This window comes from Arvicola amphibius, chromosome 1 (genome assembly GCF_903992535.2).
Source record: "Arvicola amphibius chromosome 1, mArvAmp1.2, whole genome shotgun sequence".
In the NCBI taxonomy this organism is placed as follows: domain Eukaryota; kingdom Metazoa; phylum Chordata; class Mammalia; order Rodentia; family Cricetidae; genus Arvicola; species Arvicola amphibius.
This window is the reverse complement of record NC_052047.1, coordinates 111,203,956-111,223,374: the sequence shown is the minus strand read 5'-3', so window position 1 is coordinate 111,223,374 and position 19,419 is coordinate 111,203,956. Positions and strand designations below refer to the sequence as shown.

Here is a 19,419-nt window from a genome sequence, read left to right as displayed (position 1 = left end):
GAGGGTGTCAGAAGCCCTAGAACTGGGGTTACAGACAGGTGTGAGCTGCCATGTGGGTGCTGGGAATTGAAATTGGATCCTTTGGAAGAACAGCCAGTGCTCTTAATCACTGACCATCTCTTCAGCCCCCAAGGAATCTGGACTTTTATTCCTTTGGTCAACAATCTGTTCCCTATCCTTCTATAGCTCACATACTTATTTGGAGAGAGAGTTCCTTTTGTTGCAAACACGCTCACTCCTTTGGTTTGTGTGTGTGTGTGTATGTGTGTGTGTGTGTGTGTGTGTGTACATGCATGGGGCTGTAGAGCTAGAAGGTGTCATCCTCAGTTGTTACCCTTTATTTTTTTGAGGCAGGATCTCTCACTGAGCCCAGAGTTCCCCATTCTGGTTCAGGAGCTGGCCGTTAAGCTCCTCCTTCCATGCTAGGGTTGGAACCCCAGCCAGGTGGGTGCTGGGAAGACAGGTCTTCACGCTTGCACTGCAAGCCGTTTCCCTACTGCGCTGTCTTCCTAGCCCTGCTATTTTGTTTTAAACTATAAGGAATGAAGAGTCCCTAGGCTACTCACTAGTTTCCCAACCCAGCCTTCTGCCTTCTGTAGGTAGAAACAGATAGTCTCTGAAGAGCTCAGCACCCCTCCATGGGACTCCCCCAAGACCACTAAGAGGCTCCCGCTGTAAGGAAGCAGTCATTGAGATAAAGGGAGAATACTAAATTTACCCTGATTCCCCCACCTCACACCCAAATCTAGGTCTCTCAGGGCTTCAGGTCACTCTCTGCACATGCCCAGTACACTCCCAAGCCCTGGTATTGCCTGCTGGATTAAGTCCATAGCAACCTGCTAGGCAATCTGCCTGGGAACCAAGAGGTGTTGTGCCAACGCCATGAATGTCAACTGTGAGATGGGGCTGAGACTGGGGTAAGGCTGGGGTCCGGACTGGATTTGGAGTTTTAGGTAAGTCCCTTTGGAATCAGACTTGTGGCTTTGGGCCATGGTAGACCCTAACAAGTCTTAGGTGACCGCTACTGCCTCTGAATAAGTCCACAAGGAGAGGACCCTGAGCTAGTCCTGTAGGCGACCAGGTTAGGAGGGGAGTCAGTAGCTTCTGGTGGGGGTCAGTTGGTCACGGCAGGGTGTGTAAAGAGAAGGGGCATGCTCCAGGGGTTCTAGCCACAGGGAGGAGGAAGGAGGTGAAGCCCAATGGGAGCTGGGCTGCTGGGTGCCTCTCGCGGCTCATCTCTGGAGTGGTAACAAGCTATGAGCATGCGGCTTTGAAGGAGGATTGAAGTGGAATTTCTTTAAGCTTCTAGCTTCAGTTCTTTCAGTCCTCCCTAGTTCCTGGGGGACATTCTGAGATAGGTACTCCAAAGGGGACACTGGGTGTATGTGAGGACCCTGGGGAGTGTCCTCTGGCGGGATTAGACTACAGCCGTGATGCCTATGTTTGCTCCAGGTGGGTACTCTGAAGACCATGCAGCCCTCTGCCAGGCCTGGGCTGCCTCTGCCCGGCTACTGCAGTGTGGCCCCAGCCCGGAAAGCCCCCGTCCCAGATGGTGTTGTGCCACCCTGGGGCCTCTCCTTCACCTGTCCCTTTGCCACACAAGCATCCTGGCTACCCACGAGGTGCACACTCACCAGGTACCAGCTCTGTCCTCTGTCCTTCCTTTCCCCTCTGTTTGAGTCCTCAAATGCCTGGGATTTTCCAGAATAGCATCCTCAGTCAGCTGTCTACAGTGTGACTATGACGTGGCAAAGGAACGTCAGCCTGTAGCAAGTTCCAGGGACCAGTCTGCCTGACTGACACAGACACGGACACAGACAGGGACACGGCAGCCCAGCGCTCAACTTAAAATTTGTTTTTATTTTAAGTGTTTAGGTGTTTTGCCGGCACGTCTGTGTACTACATGTATACAGTACCAGCAGAGGCCAGAAGAGGGCAGCAGATATGCTTGAACTGGAGTTACGTTTGTTAGTAGCCATGTGGGTTCTGGAAACTAAATCCTGGTCTTCTGGATTAATCCTTAACCACTGGAGAATCTCTCCAGTTGATTGCTCAAGTTCTTAATTTATTTGTTTGGATCACCTTTTTTTAATAATTTAACTTTATTTTATGTGTATTGGTGTTAAGATGTCAGATCCCCTGCAACTGGATCTTCAGATGTTTGAGCTGCCATGTGGGTGCTGGGAATTGAACCCGAATCCTCTGGAAGTGCAGTCAATGCTCTTAACCACTGAGCCATCTCTCCAGCCCCATGTTTGGATCGCCTTGTTCAAGATCAAGCTTAGCTTTTTTGTTGTTTTATTTTGATGATTTGGTTTGTTTTCTTGAGACAAGGTTTCTCTGTGTAACAGCCTTGGCTGTCCTTGAACTCACTCTGCAGGCCAGGCTGACCTTGAATTCACAGACCTCTGTCTGCCTCAGCCTAGGTGCTAGGACTAAAGGAGTAGGCTACCAACACCTGGCTTTTTTTTCCAAGTTAAGTATCTTTACATTCAGACTTGCCTTCAAAAACAACTTTTTTCAAAAGCCCATACCCTCTTGGGCTGGAAAGACTACTCTACAGTTAAGAGTGCATATCCGTACTCCTAGGAGACCCTGAGTTTCAACTCCCAGAATCCACATCAGGTAGCTCACAAACATCTGTTAACTCCATTTTCCAGGGAATCTGCACACACACACACACACACACACACACAACACACACACTTCTCTCTCTATCTCTCTTCGAAAAGTAAAAATAAATATTTGAAAACAAACCCTCCACAAAACCAGACCCCCCATTCTTCAATGCCCCAGCTCCAGCCTGTCCACATCCCTCTGACCCCAGAAGACCAAAGTGACTTACAGTTTGATTCCCCTGTCAATTGTTCCCTCACCCTAGAATCCCACACTGTTTTTCAAGCATTGATTAACACAAGCATAAAGCAGATTCATTTGGTACTCCTGAAAACAATGTCCCATACAGAAATGCCCTATGTGCCCTTCACTTCTGCTAACACCAGAAGTTGAGCTGATATTGCAAGCAAGTCATAGACTGCCACATTCTCCCTGGATTTCTGTTGCGCACAACCTTATCATCCTCTTGCAGTGAGCCTCCTCAGATCAGACCCTGAGGCATATATCTTATTATTATTATATTTTATATTCATATGTTTACCTAGGTGAGGACACACTCAGAGGCCAACCTATGAGAGTCGGTTTTCTCCTTCCACAGTGTGGGGTCTGGGGATCGAACTCTGTTAGGCTTGGTGACAAGCACCTTTACCATCTGAGCCATTTCTTTTTTTTTTTTTTTTTTTTTTTTTGGTTTTTCGAGACAGGGTTTCTCTGCAGCTTTTTTAGAGCCTGTCCTGGAACTAGCTCTTGTAGACCAGGCTGGCCTTGAACTCACAGAGATCCGCCTGCCTCTGCCTCCCGAGTGCTGGGATTAAAGGCGTGCGCCACCACCGCCCGGCCATCTGAGCCATTTCTATAGTCTATCGATGTTTACAGGATTTTGTGCTTGCCTCTTGATTTCATTTGTTTTTCCCAGGTGTGGCTCTTGTCACCCATGTTCCCACACTGCTGATACATCGTGGCAAGGACTTAGCTGGCTGGGAAGAGTCGGAGATGCTGCTGGCCCCTGGGTCCTGGCCAGGAGGGAACCGGAAGGCTTTTATTATCTGGCTCAGATAAAGGCTGCTCCAGAGGCAAGTGCTTCTGCCACCAGCTCCCACACGCTCCTCTGGGTGACTTTGTTGCACCCGATGTGTCTTAGCTGTGTACATTTGTAAGTTTGGTTCCTTGGCAAAGATGTTAGGGCTGTGTGGTGAAGTTCTGCAAAGTGAACAGCTTGAACAACAGAAACCTTGTTTGTTCCCCATTCTTGAGGCTGCAAGTCAGGCATTGCAGGTTTGGATCTTTCTAAGGGCTACGAGGAGGAGTCTGTTTCTTGCCCCTCTTGTAGTTTTCAGTATTTGCTCAAAAATCTTGGGGTTTAGCCGGGCAGTGGTGGTGCACGCCTTTAATCCCAGCACTCGGGAGGCAGAGGCAGGCGGATCTCTGTGAGTTCGAGACCAGCCTGGTCTACAAGAGCTAGTTCTAGGAGAGGCTCTAAAGCTGCAGAGAAACCCTGTCTCAAAAAACCAAAAAAAAAATCTTGGGGTTTCCTTAGCTTGAAGAAGCATCACCCCAATTTCTGCCTTCCATATAACATGGCTTTCTCTATTAGCTATTTAAACTTCCTCGTTCCCAAATTCTTTTTATTTATATGTATATGTGTCTCTGTCTATGTAAAAAAATGCAAATACAGAAAATATTCAGCGTATTTTAAAAAACATGCTCATGTATGCTAAATCACACACAGAAACACAGAACAGAAATGTTCTGATAAGTCATGTCACCTCCATAGAGTTGCCCATGGACTGGACACTGCTGGGGGGACCCCTGCTTTGGCGGTGACCCTAGGTGTCACTCCCATTTGGGGGCACAAGTTACAGCTCAAGCATCCTCAAGGGGCCAGTTCAGTTGCTTGGCCCACTGAAGTGCTAACTAATGACAAAAGTGGAGGAGACTCAGTCACGGTGTGCGCCACCACCACCCGGCTAGACTTCTCTTTTAAAAATTAGTTTTGGGCCGGGCGGTGGTGGCGCACACCTTTAATCTCAGCACTTGGGAGGCAGAGACAGGCGGATCTCTGTGAGTTCGAGGTCAGCTAGGTCTACAAGAGCTAGTTCCAGGACAGCTAGGGCTGTTATGTAGAGAAACCCTGTCTTGAAAACCAACACCACAACAACAACAAAATAAATAAAAATTAGATTTATTTTATGTCTGTGAGTTTGTCTGTATGACTGTGTCTACCATGTGCACAGAATGCCAACAGACGCCAGAAGAGGGTGTCAGTAAGCCTGGAACTGGAGTTACAGTTATGAGCTGCCCTGCGGGAGCTGGGAACCAAACTTGGGGTTTCTGCAAGAGTAGTAAGTAGTCTTAATTACAGAGCCATCTCTCGGGTCCCAAGTTTTAATTTTTTGACATAGGATCTTCTGTATCCCAGGAGGCCTTGAACTTTGAACTTCGGATTCTCTTGCCTCTGCCTCTCAGATTATGTTGCACTGCCGTGCGTGGTTTATGTTCTGCTGGGGATGGAGCCCAGGTCTCCTACACACTAGACATACACTCTACCAACTAGCTACATCCCCAGACTTTGTGAACGTGGTTCCATGGGAGTATGCTTGTGCTCTTGTGTGTACATGTGCCATGGCATGTGGGTCAGAAGAGAACTGGGGGAGTCAGTTCTCTCCTTCCATCATGTGGGTCCTGGGAATTAAGCTTGGGCTGCAAGCACCTTTTCCCACGGGACCATCTTATTCGCTCCATCTTTTTGTTGTTTCTGAACAGGGTCTCAGTCTGTAGCCTCCGCTGCCCTGGCCCTTGATGTGTGCCTCAACATGACCTTGAATTCAGTATAAAGGCCAGGCTGCCTTCAAACTCGAGAGCAATCCCCCTGCCTTGGCCTCTTTTGTGCTGAGACTATGGGTATGCATTGCCACTCTGTATTTCAAATCTTTTTTTATGATTTATTTTATGCGCCGGGCAGTGGTGGCGCACGCCTTTAATCCCAGCACTCGGGAGGCAGAGGCAGGCGGATCTCTGAGTTCGAGACCAGCCTGGTCTACAAGAGCTAGTTCCAGGACAGGCTCTAGAAACTACAGGGAAACCCTGTCTCGAAAAAAAAAATTATTTTATGCATGAGTGCTTTGTCTGTGTGGTAGTTTGAATGAGAATGGTCCTCTTAGGTTCATATATTTAAATTCTTGCTCCCTAGTTGGTGGAACTGTATGGGAAGGATTAGAAGATGCAGTCTTATTGGAGGAGGCGTGTCATGGGGGTGGGCTTGAGGTTTCAAAAGCCTGTATCATTCTCAGCTCTCTCTGCCTTGCACTTGTGGATTGAGACGTAAGCTCTCAGTTTCTGCGTCAGTACCATCCTTGCCTGTTTGTTGCTATGTCCCCACCATGATGGCCATGGAATCTGACCCCATGAAACTGTAAGACCAGTAAACACGTCCTTTTATAAGTTGCCTTGGTCATGGTGTTTTATCAAAGCATTAGGACAGTAACTAAGATAGCCTATATATATGTATGTGCATCATGTATGTATGCCTGGTGGCTACAGAGGCCAGAAGAGGGTGTCCAAAACCCTGGAGCTGGAATTATGGATAATTGTGAGCCTCCAAGTGAGTGCTGGGAACCAAACCATCATCCCCTGCAAGGGCAACCAGGGCTGCTCTTGAATATTGAACTATCTCCCTAGCCCCTAAAGTCAAATCTTACTCTATTTTCTTTCCCACAGCTGGAGAGGAGGGGGGCCCTGGTTGTGGAATTTGAGGCTCCTCTTGTCACAGGCCTAAAGTTGCCAGTCCAGCAACGGAGAGTGGTATTTGCGGAAGATGTCATTCAGTTCTCACCATCCGTGCCACATTCACTGCAACCTGGTGACAAGGTGCTGGCACCCTGGGAACCAGAGCAACAGCAGTACGGCCCTGGCACTGTTATAATGGGCTTGAAGAAACAAAAAGGCCAGAAAGGTAAGGAAGCTGTTGTGACCCTACACACCCAGAGGAGCACTGCTGGTGGCCATGGATCCGCAGAGAGTTAGAGTCACAGCAAAGAGAACCCTTGCACCTTACCCAGTGGCCTTACCCTGCAGCGGCAGCAGATCTGTGGCCCTATCTCCCGGGGTATGTTATGTTTAGTATCAGGGAGACAGAAGCTGGTGGCTTGTGTCTGCAATGCTAGCACTTAGTAAACTGAGCCAGGAGCATTGCTGGAAGTTTGAAGGCAGCCTAGGCTACAGATAAGAGTGTCTCAAAAAACCAAAAAGTGGGGGCTGGAGAGATAGCTCAGTAGTTAACAGCAAAGGACCCAGATTCAGTTCCCAGCACCTACATGGAAGCTCACATCCTTCTGTAACTCCAATTCCAGAGGACCCAATACTCTCTTCTGGCCTCCCTGGGCACCATGTTAGAATGTGGCACACATACACAGACCCAGGTAAAACACTTAAACATATAGAAACACATAGGATAAAAATTAATAAAGATATTAATATAAAACAAAGCAAATAACAACAAAAACCAGAAAGGCCATAAAATGAAACCAAGAGAAACAGCCTAGAATTACCATGTCTATGCTGATTACCTAAACCAGCGCATGAGCTGGGCGTGATGTCATGGCACCTAGAATTCCCGCTGAAGTGGGAATCATGGAGCCAAAGGCAGCTTGGGCTACATGAGACCTATCTCAAAAACTCAAACCGACGAACCCAACAAAAACATCATGTGTGGTGGTGGCAGGGAAAGTATTCTAGTCATGAGGGACTCACCTCCCATCACTCACCAGGTCCTCCAGGGACTGACAAGCCTCTTGTGCAGCCAATCAGCACAGCTGTTCTTCAGAGAATCATAAAAAACTTTGCTGAGGCTTTGGTTCTGCACGAAAACCAGGTCCCTCCAGGCCCTCTGCAGCCTAGGAGGCAGGGAGGCGCCAGAAGTCCTCCAGAACTGGTGGTCGGTGTGGTATGGGAGAGGGGACATTCCCAAAGGCTTTGTGGGCACAGCAGCACACGAAGAGCCAGGAAAAACAGGGGTGGCGCTGAGGCTTTGGGCTTTATTCCAAAGAACCAGGAATCATAAAAAATGTCTCCCATTTCTGTTCATAGCGTCTAAAGAAGAAATCACTGTTCACTTCTGGAATGGCAAGACAACTAAGGTGCCTCTAGACAGGGTCAGGTGGGTGCCCTCCACTGTCTGGAGGAAGGCTGTGGAGAGACTACAAACACCTCACACCCGGGGCTGCCACGGTCCTTTCCTGTGGGCACCTCAGTGTTCTCAGCTGGGACCTAACGCTAGATGCACCACACACAGATCTCCTCTGGACTCCTCATGTCCTCCCTGCCTCTCTCATGCCTGCTGCCAGCCTCTGTATCAGAGCTGTGTCTGTGGCTGCCCTTTGGTGGGGCCTAGCTGGTGGCCTCTAATGAGGACCTCAGAGGTCACAACAACAAAACTCCCAGAGTCGGAGCTGAAGCCCACAGCTCAGCTTCTGCCCCTACAAGGTCCCAAAGAAGAGGCGATAGCAGCGTTCAGCTACAATATGTCCTCCTCCTCTGAGGAAGAGAATTCAGACAGTCATCTGGAGACAGGACTTCCGCAGAGACAGATGGTAAACAGAGGAGTCAACACTGACCCCATCATTTCTGAGAAGCCTCTGCAGCAGTATGGCCCCAACCAGCCTGAGTGGAGGTACTGGAGGAGAAACGGGCCCGAGCCACCCCCTGGAAAACTGGGTAGGGTATACCAGGGGTTTGACGCTAGCTTCCCAGACAGGGGCTAGGGGCTACAAGGGTCTGTTGAAATCTGGAACACTCTGGTGGGCTTGGAAGTAATGTATGGAATGCAGGCTGTCGGGGAGACTGTCAGGTCAGGGAAGAGGTAGCCCCCACATGAAATAGGAGAGGACAGATGGTTTGATCTTTGTGCTCTGATTGGTACCTCTATTTAAGACCCTCCTCTTCTTTGACACAGGGTCTCATAGCACAAGCTTCCCTTAAACTTCCTATGTAGCCAAGGATGACCTTCAATCCCTGATCCTCCCACCTCTACCTCCCAAGGGCTGGGATTACAGGATGTACTACCATGCCAGGTTACCATGCATGCCAGGCAGATACTCTACCAGCATCCCTAGTCATATCTTTTCCTGTCTCCACTCATTTAATAATTAATTATAAAGAAGAGAAATGCATCTTTTAGGTACCAGCTGTTGTGTTGCAGTCCAGAAAAAGATTTATTTTTTTTTCTTTTTGGTTTATTTTTTTTATATTTAAAAAAACTTTTTTTCCCACAAGACAGCGTGGGAGGGAGGAGGGACACACACAAGGTTCGCACAAGCAGCACACGGACACAACACACACACACGGGATTCGAACTCGTGGACACACGCATGATCGCAGGCGCCCTACACGATGAGCCACCGCACGGCTCGCTCAGAAAAAGATTTAAATTTCTGGAGCTGGCCCACTGAGCAACATCAGGAATATCCTAAATCCACAGAGAATGTGTTGGGTGTGGGAAAGGGCCACCCCCAGATACTTCTTCCTTAGAAGTCCCATCCCCTGCTGTTTTTGTTGTCTTAGCAGTTCTGACTGGGTCTGGTCAAAACTAGACTAGCCTGGTTCTAGGACTGTAGATGGGAGCCAGCATGTGGATGCCATACTGCCTGTCACAAGTGGCAAAGATAACTGATGTGCACAAAGCCAAGTGTGAGCCAGGGCTGGAGACAGCAGCAGGTAACAGAGCCTTTTCCTTCCCAGCTTTGTGTCCTTGTAAGGAAACGTACTGTCTGGCTTCTAAATAGGATGGGTATTTAATCAGTACTAAGCACCAGCACTCCACCAACATTACTTGCCATCAGTCTGTCAAGTCCAAAGTTGGGTGTCAGTCTTCAGCTCTGCCTCTTGTGATCCTCTGCCCTCCAAGCACGGCCTTATGCATTCCCTACAAGGATACAAAGCTAGAAAGAAAAGAGCCGCTGTCACCTCCCTTGTCTCCAGCACCAGCCCCACTAACTGATCTTGGGTTTAGGAACAAGACGTTGACACAATAAGGAAAAAGACAAGGACAACCAACAGGACAGAAGGCAAACTGCAGTTGTGGGGACCACCCAGGAGACAGCCCTGAAAGCCACCAACATGAGACCATGGCAGACTCAACCAGAAGCTGAACACAGACAACAAAGTCAGGGCACTGGGACAACCAGAGGAACAATTCCCTTAGAAGAAAAAAGCCCTGGGCTGGAGAGATGGCTCAGCAGTTAAGAGCACTGCCTACTCTTCCAAAGGTCCTGATTTCAATTCCAGACAACCACATGATGGCTCACAACCATCTCTAATGAGGTCTGGTGCCCTCTTCTGGCCTGCAGGCATACATGCAGACATAACACACACACACACACACACACACACACGTGTACACACACACATATATATTTATATATATGAAAAGCCCTGAGCATCTGGGTAAAGCAGAATGCCTGGGCAGGCTATCTGAAGGACTCCAAAAGTAAAGCAGACCCCTCTCTGGGACTCTGAGGGTACCTATACTCTATACTTTAGGTGCACAAGCTCATACATATACATGTAATCTTAAAAATTGGGGCTAGAGTGGACTCATTGGTTAAGAGGACTTGTTGCTCTTGCAGAGGACTGGGGTTTTCTTCCAGCACTCATAGGGCAGCTAACAACCATCTTCTGGTCTCTGTGGGTACCAGGCACACACATGGTACATAAGCAAAATACTCATACACATAAAAAAAATCTTGAAACGCAAACTAGGTGTTGTGGTTCATGCCTGTGAGTCAAGAGGATTGCTCCAAGTGTGAGGCCAGCCTAGGTGACTGTGTACTAGGTTGGTCTGCTACTACAGTGTGAGATCCCGTCTCATCTGAAAAATCAAAACAGAAACAAAATAAAAATCTTTAAAATTATAGTCAACATATAAGGTTCAAGATTTTTCTCCTGGAGGAAGTGAAGGTTAATGGGGTCAACACTTGAAAAGGGGTTAAAAGAGCAGCTGACAAAGCCTTAGCAGGAGTCTGAGCACAGGGGAGTACCCCCCAGCACCTGCTCCCGAGACCTCCTGTAGGTAAGCAGCATGGGAAGACACCAGCTATAAGGGGCACAGGGGCCGGTAGTCCCGTGCTGGATCACTTAGGACACCTCTTCACAAAAGGACAGGGTGTGTCCACTGCTGTCTTCTTGTAGTCCACTGTTGTACATGGGGGACAGGGTTTCTTTCTAACACCAATAAAATGAATTATTTTTATTTCCCAATCTCTCCCTTTTATTATCATAATTAACACTTCCGTGGAAAGTCTGCAGTGAAAGCTGTTCAGACAGCACCATTCTCTTACTGTTTTCAGGCACACAGGATGCGGACTTCTATAATCTCAAGTTAAAATTGGCTCTGAAAGACAGACCCCAGTCCACAAAGGCTGACCCCCTAGCCAATATTAAGAGTAGGATCCTATATCATTATTAAGACAATCATAAGATGGTTTTATTCCTCTTGCTACTTAAAAAAAGAGTGACGTGATGGCAGTGATGGTCAGCTTCATACGGGGAAGACCAAGTCCACACTTTGCCCCGAGTCAACTGCGACCACATGAGTCTTCTTGGTTAAGGGGCTTGAGCCCACAGTGACAGAATAGGTCCCTGGATACACCTCTATGTAGAGGTCCTTAGAGATGTCCTCGGCCTGAAAGGAAAAGAGGCAACGGCGGTTTAAAGACTGACCTCAGAGCCATGTCAGCACCTCCACAAGGTTGTCACTGTGTGCCAGAGGTGGGGAGAAATGTACAGATATGGGGTCCCGCTTTCAAGGCTCAGCTTGGTCACATGATGGCACTGTTGTTTGGGTGACTCTCAGCCTTAATGCTTGCTGCCGACTTTCTAAATCTGTGAGAATATCTACTTCACAAGTAACATATGAAAACTTTGTGTGAAAAAGTGTTATAGAAACATGACGAATTCTAAAAAGAGCACCTGCCAGGTGTGGTTGCTCACAAACTCTGTGAGTTTGGGGCCAGCCTGGTCTACATAAAGAGCTCCAGGACAGCCAGGGCTACACAGAAAGAGAAAGACCCTGATTTGAAAAAACGGAGACAATGCTAGGTGGGGGAGTTAGGCAGAGGGAAAGGCTCGGGAATCAGTAGAAGAAAATGGCATGTATGCCTGGCAAGGCGTTGGGATAGTGAATGACGTTTTGATCATGCGTTGCTGCACTCCCTTCAGAAGGATGAGGCACTGTTTCTCCCCCAAGCTAACAATCCGAATGGACGCCCTCTGTCGCTGAAGCACTTACTTGGAAGATGGGCCCTTTCATGTTCAAAAGCTCTGAAAGCCAGAGGTGATGGACGGTGTTTAGAGCTGCACTGAGCGCAGACCATCCTCCAGCTAGACTCCACACCTGGCTGGAAGGGTCTCAGGGCAGGTGCACTGAGCGCAGACCATCCTCCAGCTAGACTCCACACCTGGCTGGAAGGGTCTCAGGGCAGGTGCACTGGCAGGGGATGGGCCTTAGTTCACATGGCAAAAAGGAAAAGTCATCAACCAGGAGAGAGCAGGTAAGAGTCAAAGTGCATCTGGGCTGAGCTGGGCACAGTGGAACACACCTTTATTCCCAGTACTTGGGAGAAAGAGGCAGGTGAGAAAGTGTGAGTTCAAGGCTAGTCTGGTCTACCCAGTGTGTTTCAGGACAGCCAGGGCTACATAGAGAGACCCTTTCTCAAAGAAAAAAAAAGGTACATGTGGGTTGTTTCTTAGCTGGGAACTCCGCTTCGACCCCCCTCCAGATCTCTGCCCTTAGAAAACCCACCAAGTGGTGGCTACTCAAGACTGAGCCTACAGAGTATTTAAACTGCCTCTTGGAGAACAGCCACAAGGTTTTTTTTCTGGTCTCCTCTCCCAGCCTCATCTCTGGGGGTTGGGAAGATCACCCGGGAATGCTTTTGCTCAATAAACTTGGTCTTTTACTTTTAATCTGGTTTGATTTGAACTGCTGCGTCACCGGAGAGACGTCAGTTGCTACTTCCTATCTGCTCAATGCTTGGAAGGAACAACAGGCAGAGCTGGCATTCTTACACCACACACGGGAGACAAATGAATCTATAGCAGGAATAAGTGATACTTGTACTTTCATGAAGTTTCGTGCCACCTTGCCTTGCTGGCACACTTGAGGTCAGCTTTTTCAAAAGCTACTTTATGTGGTCTTTCTTTCCTCCACTTCTGAAAACCGAAAGGTCCAGCGCCTGGCAACGGCACTGCTGTTTACCAGGCGTCGACTGTGCACAGGGCCGCAGAATCACAGCGAGGCTATGCTCCTTCATCTCCATACTTGGCAGCGTTGAGGTCAGTGTGTTCTTGTGTGGGGGCTAGCGAGACGGCTCAGCAGTTATGGGCACTTGTTTCCTGCTCTTGTAGAGGATGCAGGTTTGGATCCCAGAATCCAGGTGATGGTGATGGCTCACAATACCCTATAATCCAGTTCTAGGGTATCTGACACGTTCTTCTAGCCTCTGAGGGTACTAAGCATGCATGTGGTATACATACATACATGTAAGTATACATGTATACAAATAAAATAAATATGAAAAAAAAATCCATCTTCACAGTGGAACTCCAGGCCAATCAGAATTACCAAAAGCAGAACTCATGAAGACACCCACAGCTGACAGCTTGCATTTGTACTAGAAGCAAAATTTTCAGTTGCTAATTACTCTAGAATATCCAAATCCAAAACTATATACAAACAAAAAGGGATTTAGTGCAGTGATATGTCTAAGTTCCTTCTTCAGAATTCCAGCTCTTCCAAGTCCCAAACAAACTCCCCAGGCTCACAGACTACTTAACTCCTTGGTCCTGAAACTCGTATCTACTGCTTTTTTGTCCCACAGAAACATTTCAAATGTTTTGGAAGCCAGTATCAGCACATGTAGACATGCTGGAATTTCAGCAATGGCTGCATTTTACAAGCAGAGGTCAGGCCCTCCCAGGGCTTCAGCAGATGGTGAAATTCTCGCAGGAGCCCATGCCAGCCCAGCTGGCCTAGGAAGTGAGCTGTGAATACTTCACATTCTTTCCAACCACAGCTATGAGCTGAGGCCACAGAGCAGCCCCCGAGCCTCTAGTGAAGGAAAAGGACACTAAGAAAACAGAATTTTGCAATGAACCAAAATCTTGTGGACCCTCAAGTGTAAACCTCTCAATCTGAAGACACTATAGAGCCCATACAAATGGAGCCCAACTGGTAACAGATGAGTTGGCTTACAGAAGGGTAGTGAAGCCCAGCACAGAGCTCTGTACTCACAGGCCAGGATGCCTCTCGAGAATGCTCTGATGTTTGGTAGCTGCTTCCTGGACCAATAGATGTCTCTACTCTGCCGTTTCTCTGCTAAGATAAATATTGATTAGGACCTGAGATTTGACCTTCTGAAAGCAAAGACATTTTTTCATCTCTCACTAGGATTATTTCCTACGCCTTTTCTCATCTGTCACCTGTTATTAACCATCTCTTTGGTACAGTTAGAGCTATTTTTAGCTATGTGTTTTCCATTGTTGCTTTTTTCCTTATGTGAGCTTTGGAGTCTGGCAAACGAGTCTAAATCCCATGTCCTGTTACTCACTAGCGGGCTTCACTTAACTCAGAGCCTTGGTCTCCTGGACTGTAACATGGGCTCCCCGATGGAAGGTAAGATGGAAATGCTGAAGTCACGATACCCACAGACTTTCACGGTATTATCAGGGAACACGGAAAGCCTTAGAGGCACCCTTTTGGTACACCACTGGAAAGAGGACTGCCTCTCTGCCACATACAGTCCTCACTTAAGCTCTCTAAGGAGAGAGCAGGCCAGGGTGGAAAGGGGATTTCAGGACTCTTCACATGCCAGAGAAGAACTCAAAGGGTTCCTGCCACCAGCACTGAGTCCACTCATAACCCCACGCTCACTCCTGTCATTTTTGCTAAACCTCTTCACTCTACGACCTTAAGATGACTCGCAGGCCATCAAATCAGGGATTTGAATCTGAACTTGTCTGCCATCTTTGAGTATAATTAAAGGAGTTTAAGAAAACTCAAAACCAAAAAGTCTCCTTCTGTTGAACAAACAGAACCTCTGGCTTTCACACAACACATATTGAAAAGACAGAGTGTGAGCCGGGCTGTGGTGGCACACACCTCTGATCCCAGCACTCAGGAGGCAGAGGCAGGAGGATCTCTTTGAGTTCAAGGTCAGCCTGGTCTACAGAGTGAGTTCCAAGACAGTCAGGGCTATACAGAGAAACCCTGTCTCGAAAAACCAAACCAAACCAAACCAAACCAAACCAACCAACCACCCAAACAAGACAGAGTGTGTGATGAGGGGCTGCTACCTCTTATCCTTATAAAAAACCAAGGTAGTCTCAGCCACCCTAGAAGCTGAGGAGGAAGGATGACCTAAGACCAGTTCAAAATCAGAGTCGGCAACACAGCAAGACCCTGTCTGAAAATGAAAAATATATAATGAGACAACCTCCGTGACACACACATTTCTTTTTCAAAAATTATCGAAGACATGGCAGTATCACTATCTCAGTAAGATATAACTATTAAAAAATCTCTTTCCTGGGGACTGGAAAGATAGTTCAGTGGCTAAGGCAGAGGACCCATGTCTGGTTCCCAGTGTTCACACTGGGTGGATCACAACCACTTGTTGACTCCCACTCCAGTGGACCCAACACCCTCCTATAGACTTCTTGGGCACCTGTGTTTATGTGCACATACCCAGACACAGACACACATAGTTAAAAATAAAGTCTTTTTTTGTTGCTGAGACAGTTAAAAAAGCCCTCGCTGTCCTGAAATTCTCTGTGTAGATCAGGCTGACTTCAAACTCAAGAGAGTCACCTGCCTCTGCCGCCCAAGTGGTGGGATTAAAGGCCTGGGCCTGACTTAAGACAACAACCCTCTTTTGTATTCCTAGATACATACGGGAATATGTGGTTCTTAAGCCTGCCCCAGAACTCCACGTCCCAGGATTACAGGTTCAGTTGGAGATCTTAAGAGCGAAATAAATAATCTTGCTTCAGACAAACTTCTGTTTCTCTAAGTTCCTGGATGCTATGAAGTCACATGTGTCTGCTGAGTACTGGAACGCTGAGTCACAGAGGCATCTGATGACACAAAACCCCACAGGGACTTCCAATCACAGCCCCAACCTTGCGAGGCTACAGGCACGGCGTGGAACTCCGAAGACACGTACCTGCTCCTGACTGTGCCCTAGGTCTGAGTGCACGTGCACTTCTGGAGGCTGCCTTCTGTGGTAACGGGAGACATGGGTGGCCCCTCCTTCCTCTGGCACAGATGAGTAGTATTTCTGGAGAAATAATGTGAGAGAACATTTAAATGTTCTGGCCAGGTCTTCAGAAAGACTCTGATACTTGTGCACAGTAAGGGTAAGGGCAGAAGCATGAGAAAAAAGGTCAATCACCTGTTCTTAGCCTGAGATGCTAACACAAGGATATTGCATTGGGCATGGTTTTGCTGCCACCTGCTGCCTCTGGAGGGCAAGAACTCTGACCAACTAAATAAAGGAGCATATTCTCTGCTAGGGTAAAGGCTTTCAAATCTTCACTTCAATGTCAAATACATCCACCCTTTCATTTCCTACCCTGACAGAGTCGGATCAACAATTCTGTGTTTACTTCCAGGTACTCAGGTGAGGTAGAGGGAAGAACGTAGTAATTTCTTCATTGAAGAAACACAGAAAACAAACCTAAGAGCTGTGCCTTTTGCCCCAGGGTTCTCCACAGGGGGAAGGCAAGGAGAGAGATCTCTAGTGTAGGAATAATCCAAAAGATCAGAAAAATTACATTTTTCTTGTTTGGTTCCTTCCTCCTTTTCCAAGATGACCTTGTATTTGCCCTTGACTATGAGTGTGAAGACAACACAAGCTTGTTTGGCACACACTGTGGGACAGTGTCAAAGGAATGTGAGAGGAGGGAGAAGAAGCCTGGAGAGTCAGGAAATGGACCTATGGCATTTTAAAGGCCGCTTTCAAACTCTGGAGCCAAATCCTGGACACTTTTCTAAATCTTCGAAAGGCTAAGAAGTTCTGAAGTGCCACTCTGTAATAGGAATGAAGTGGAATACAGCTGAAACCCTACCTAAAGAACACTGGTTTGCTAAGGCCTCAAAGACAACTCTTATTGGAGTGAACCATGAACCAATGTCTAAGGTAACCATTTTACAGTAGAGCTGAAGTTACAGATTGCTCTATAGCCACCTTAGGACAATTAAGAACATTAAAAATATTGTCTGAACCATAGCTCTTTGCTTGAAAGCCTACTGTAATCTAGAGAATGTTTGTAAAAGGCAGGAGCTGGGTATGGTAGTGGCATCTATAACCCCTATACTCAGAAAGTGGGAAGCAAGGAGATCAAGACTAGGTAGGTAGCAGGCCTGGGAACAACCTTGGCTGCTTGAGATCTTTCCTCTTACAAAACAGAAAGATTGGCAACTTGGGGATCTTTACACCTGTAGCCTGAAAGCATAGCAAAACCAATTCTTTTCTATTTCGCTTACACAACACAACCTAAAATCCCAGCCATGCACAGGTAAAGCCTGGTGTTTTCCTTCAGCATCTGCCTTTAACATCCATCCCCTCAGTCTCAGTGTATGAGTTTCAGAACTTAAAACCTGTTCACTCATTTCAATGAATACACCTTGCACGGTGTTGTGATAATTTGCTATCCAACTCTCAGTGGAAATCAAAGAAGTCAATAATAAAGCTGGGGCTTCAGAAATCTGAACTTTACCATGGGAAGCTAAACACCACAAATAGGGGAGCTTCATGTCCAGAGTGTACTCCCTATTTCTCACTGCTCAGCTTACACTCCTTACGTGAGTCTTAAGAGCGGCCAGTTGGCTAGCTGAAAGCTACAGAACATGGTTTGATCTTTGGGAAGCAGGTCTTGCCATTAAAAACCACACACCTGCATCTATTTCACATGGCCATCTCTGTCACCAACACCTGTTTAGGAACCCACTGGGACATTCACAATGAACGGGAAACAAACATTGAAGGTTGAGACCTAACATACAGGCTTTCCAATTCAGTTTTTGATTCAATGCATTTTGAAAAACCAAACAACTCATGAGTGATCCTGAAGCTTTTTAACTTAGTTGCAAAGGGAAAAGGAAACAGCCTCAAATTAGATTTCATTGTGGAATCAGGAGCTAAGCACCATACTCCTCACACAACTGAAAACTCAAGGAGAACAAAGGCCTTTTCTGGTTCGTTTACTGCTGTGTCTTCAACAAGTGGAGTTAGAATGGAATGGATAAATGTTTGCTGGCTGAATTCTAACTTGTATTTAGAATTAATACCTGGCTTAATTAACTGATTATAACCTGCTCATGAAGGCCCGTAGGTCCCAGGATAGAGGAGTACTGATTCTTCCCAAGCACAGAGCAGGAGCACAGTGGGTTTTCACAACTTACCCCACATTGACTGGAAGTATAGTCCATGAATTCAGCCATTGTTCTGAAGGAAGCACTAAGGGTTGGGCGCCTCTCTTCTCTCTATTTGAATAAATGGCAAGTGATAGGTGAAACCTACTACTGCCTACTGGAAAAGGACAGCTTTTGAGAAATAGCTTTTTTTTTTTACTTTTAGGGAAGCTTCTGCAAACTGAAATTTGGAAAAAAGATCTTGCTGAGAAAGAATTTTAACTCAGTAATTAGACATGCAATTTATCCAGGATCTAAAATAATAGGTTAGCTGGTTTTACTTGTTAAAGCAGTTATTGTTTAGAGTTTTTGAGACAGGGTCACATGAACACTAGATCCTCCTGCCCGATCTCCTAAGTTCTGGCACCACATTAAAAATTCTATTTACTTAATTTAGACAGGGTCTCACTATGTAACCCTAGCTGGCCTGAAACTTGCTATGTAGACCAGGCTAACCTCGAACTCAGAGATCTGTCTACTTCTGGGTCCTGGGTGCTATGATTAAGGGCATGCACCACCACACGCCGCAAGAAATTATATTTTAAAAGTAGTCAAACAGAATACTACTATTCTTTCGTTACTTATAAAAAGAATGGGTCACACTGTGCTGGTGCACAACCCCTTTAAAACTAGTACTTGAGGCGTGGGCAGTTCAAGGCTAGCCTGGGCTACTTGAGACCCGTGTAAGATCATAAAAAGTGTCAAAAGCATTTTCCAAAGGATTTTTCCACTCTGTCCAGATACTTTGCATCTTTTGGCCACGGGAGGTTCCCTCCGGCCCAGCGGGAGGCCAAGAATGCCTGGGTAGTTCCCCGCTCCTCCCAATCCCCCCAGGCTCGCGCCCTCACCTCTCCTAGGAGGCGCTGGCGACCGGGGACCGACCATGGTTCCTGGTAGGGGCCGTGGCGGTAAAGAACCCCCACGCTGCCTGTGGATTGCTCTGGAGAATGCCAGTCCACTGCCCTTCTCTTGGCGCGCTCCAGCACTTCCCTCCCCAGCCGAGCCGAGCGCTGCAGCGAGCGCCGGTCCACCCCGTTCAGCGCCGCGGCCGCCAGACAGTACTCCATGTCTCCCTGGGCACACACACAGACACCGGCCCGTCAGCCGCACCCAGGCCCGGATCCGGGAGGACTTTCCCCTGCAACCCCAGCTCTCCCTCCGCCCGCATCGCGTACTCCAAGCTGGGCACTGGAAGGGAGGACCCCAGCCCCAGATACTTCCGCCTCCCGGGCCCTGGATGCGGCCCCTAGCCGGACCTGCTTCTCCAGGCGCATGCGCGCAGCGCTTCCCCGGACACGCCCGCGTTCCCGCGGTCGCGCTTTCGCGCCAGTTGCCAG

The 19,419-nt window shown here is 47.7% G+C and overlaps 2 protein-coding genes across 7 annotated transcripts; one reads left to right on the top strand and one right to left on the bottom strand.

The window, feature by feature from the left end:
• Positions 1-1,470: 1,470 nt before the first annotated feature.
• Positions 1,471-11,077, top strand: C1H11orf16 (chromosome 1 C11orf16 homolog). Its single transcript, XM_038344139.1, is given in 6 exon segments — positions 1,471-1,637; positions 3,533-3,689; positions 6,334-6,568; positions 7,702-8,328; positions 9,623-9,775; positions 10,959-11,077. Coding segments are annotated over 6 exon segments (1,458 nt in total).
• Positions 11,068-19,419, bottom strand: Akip1 (A-kinase interacting protein 1). Of its 6 annotated transcripts, XR_005283184.2 has the most exons (7): positions 19,339-19,419; positions 18,931-19,155; positions 18,074-18,154; positions 15,834-15,947; positions 13,904-13,987; positions 12,069-13,283; positions 11,068-12,004 (listed from the first exon to the last, which is right to left on the bottom strand). XR_005283184.2 is itself a non-coding variant. In XM_038311963.2 (6 exons), the coding sequence occupies exons 1-6, from the start codon at positions 19,354-19,356 to the stop codon at positions 11,150-11,152; spliced, it is 666 nt and encodes a 221-aa protein (XP_038167891.1). In that variant the 5' UTR covers positions 19,357-19,419; the 3' UTR covers positions 11,068-11,149. The 6 variants fall into 6 exon arrangements, 3 of the variants coding, with proteins under 3 accessions (XP_038167891.1, XP_038167899.1, XP_038167906.1); XR_005283182.2 differs by having other exon boundaries at positions 12,069-13,987; XR_005283183.2 differs by having other exon boundaries at positions 12,069-13,984.

Coding starts and splice junctions, on each gene's coding strand:
- Akip1 (XM_038311963.2), bottom strand. Junction 15,948..18,073: donor ATACTTCCAGTCAATGTGGG/GTAAGTTGTGAA, acceptor TTATTTCTCCAG/AAATACTACTCATCTGTGCC. Junction 13,988..15,833: donor TAGGGCACAGTCAGGAGCAG/GTACGTGTCTTC, acceptor TATTTATCTTAG/CAGAGAAACGGCAGAGTAGA.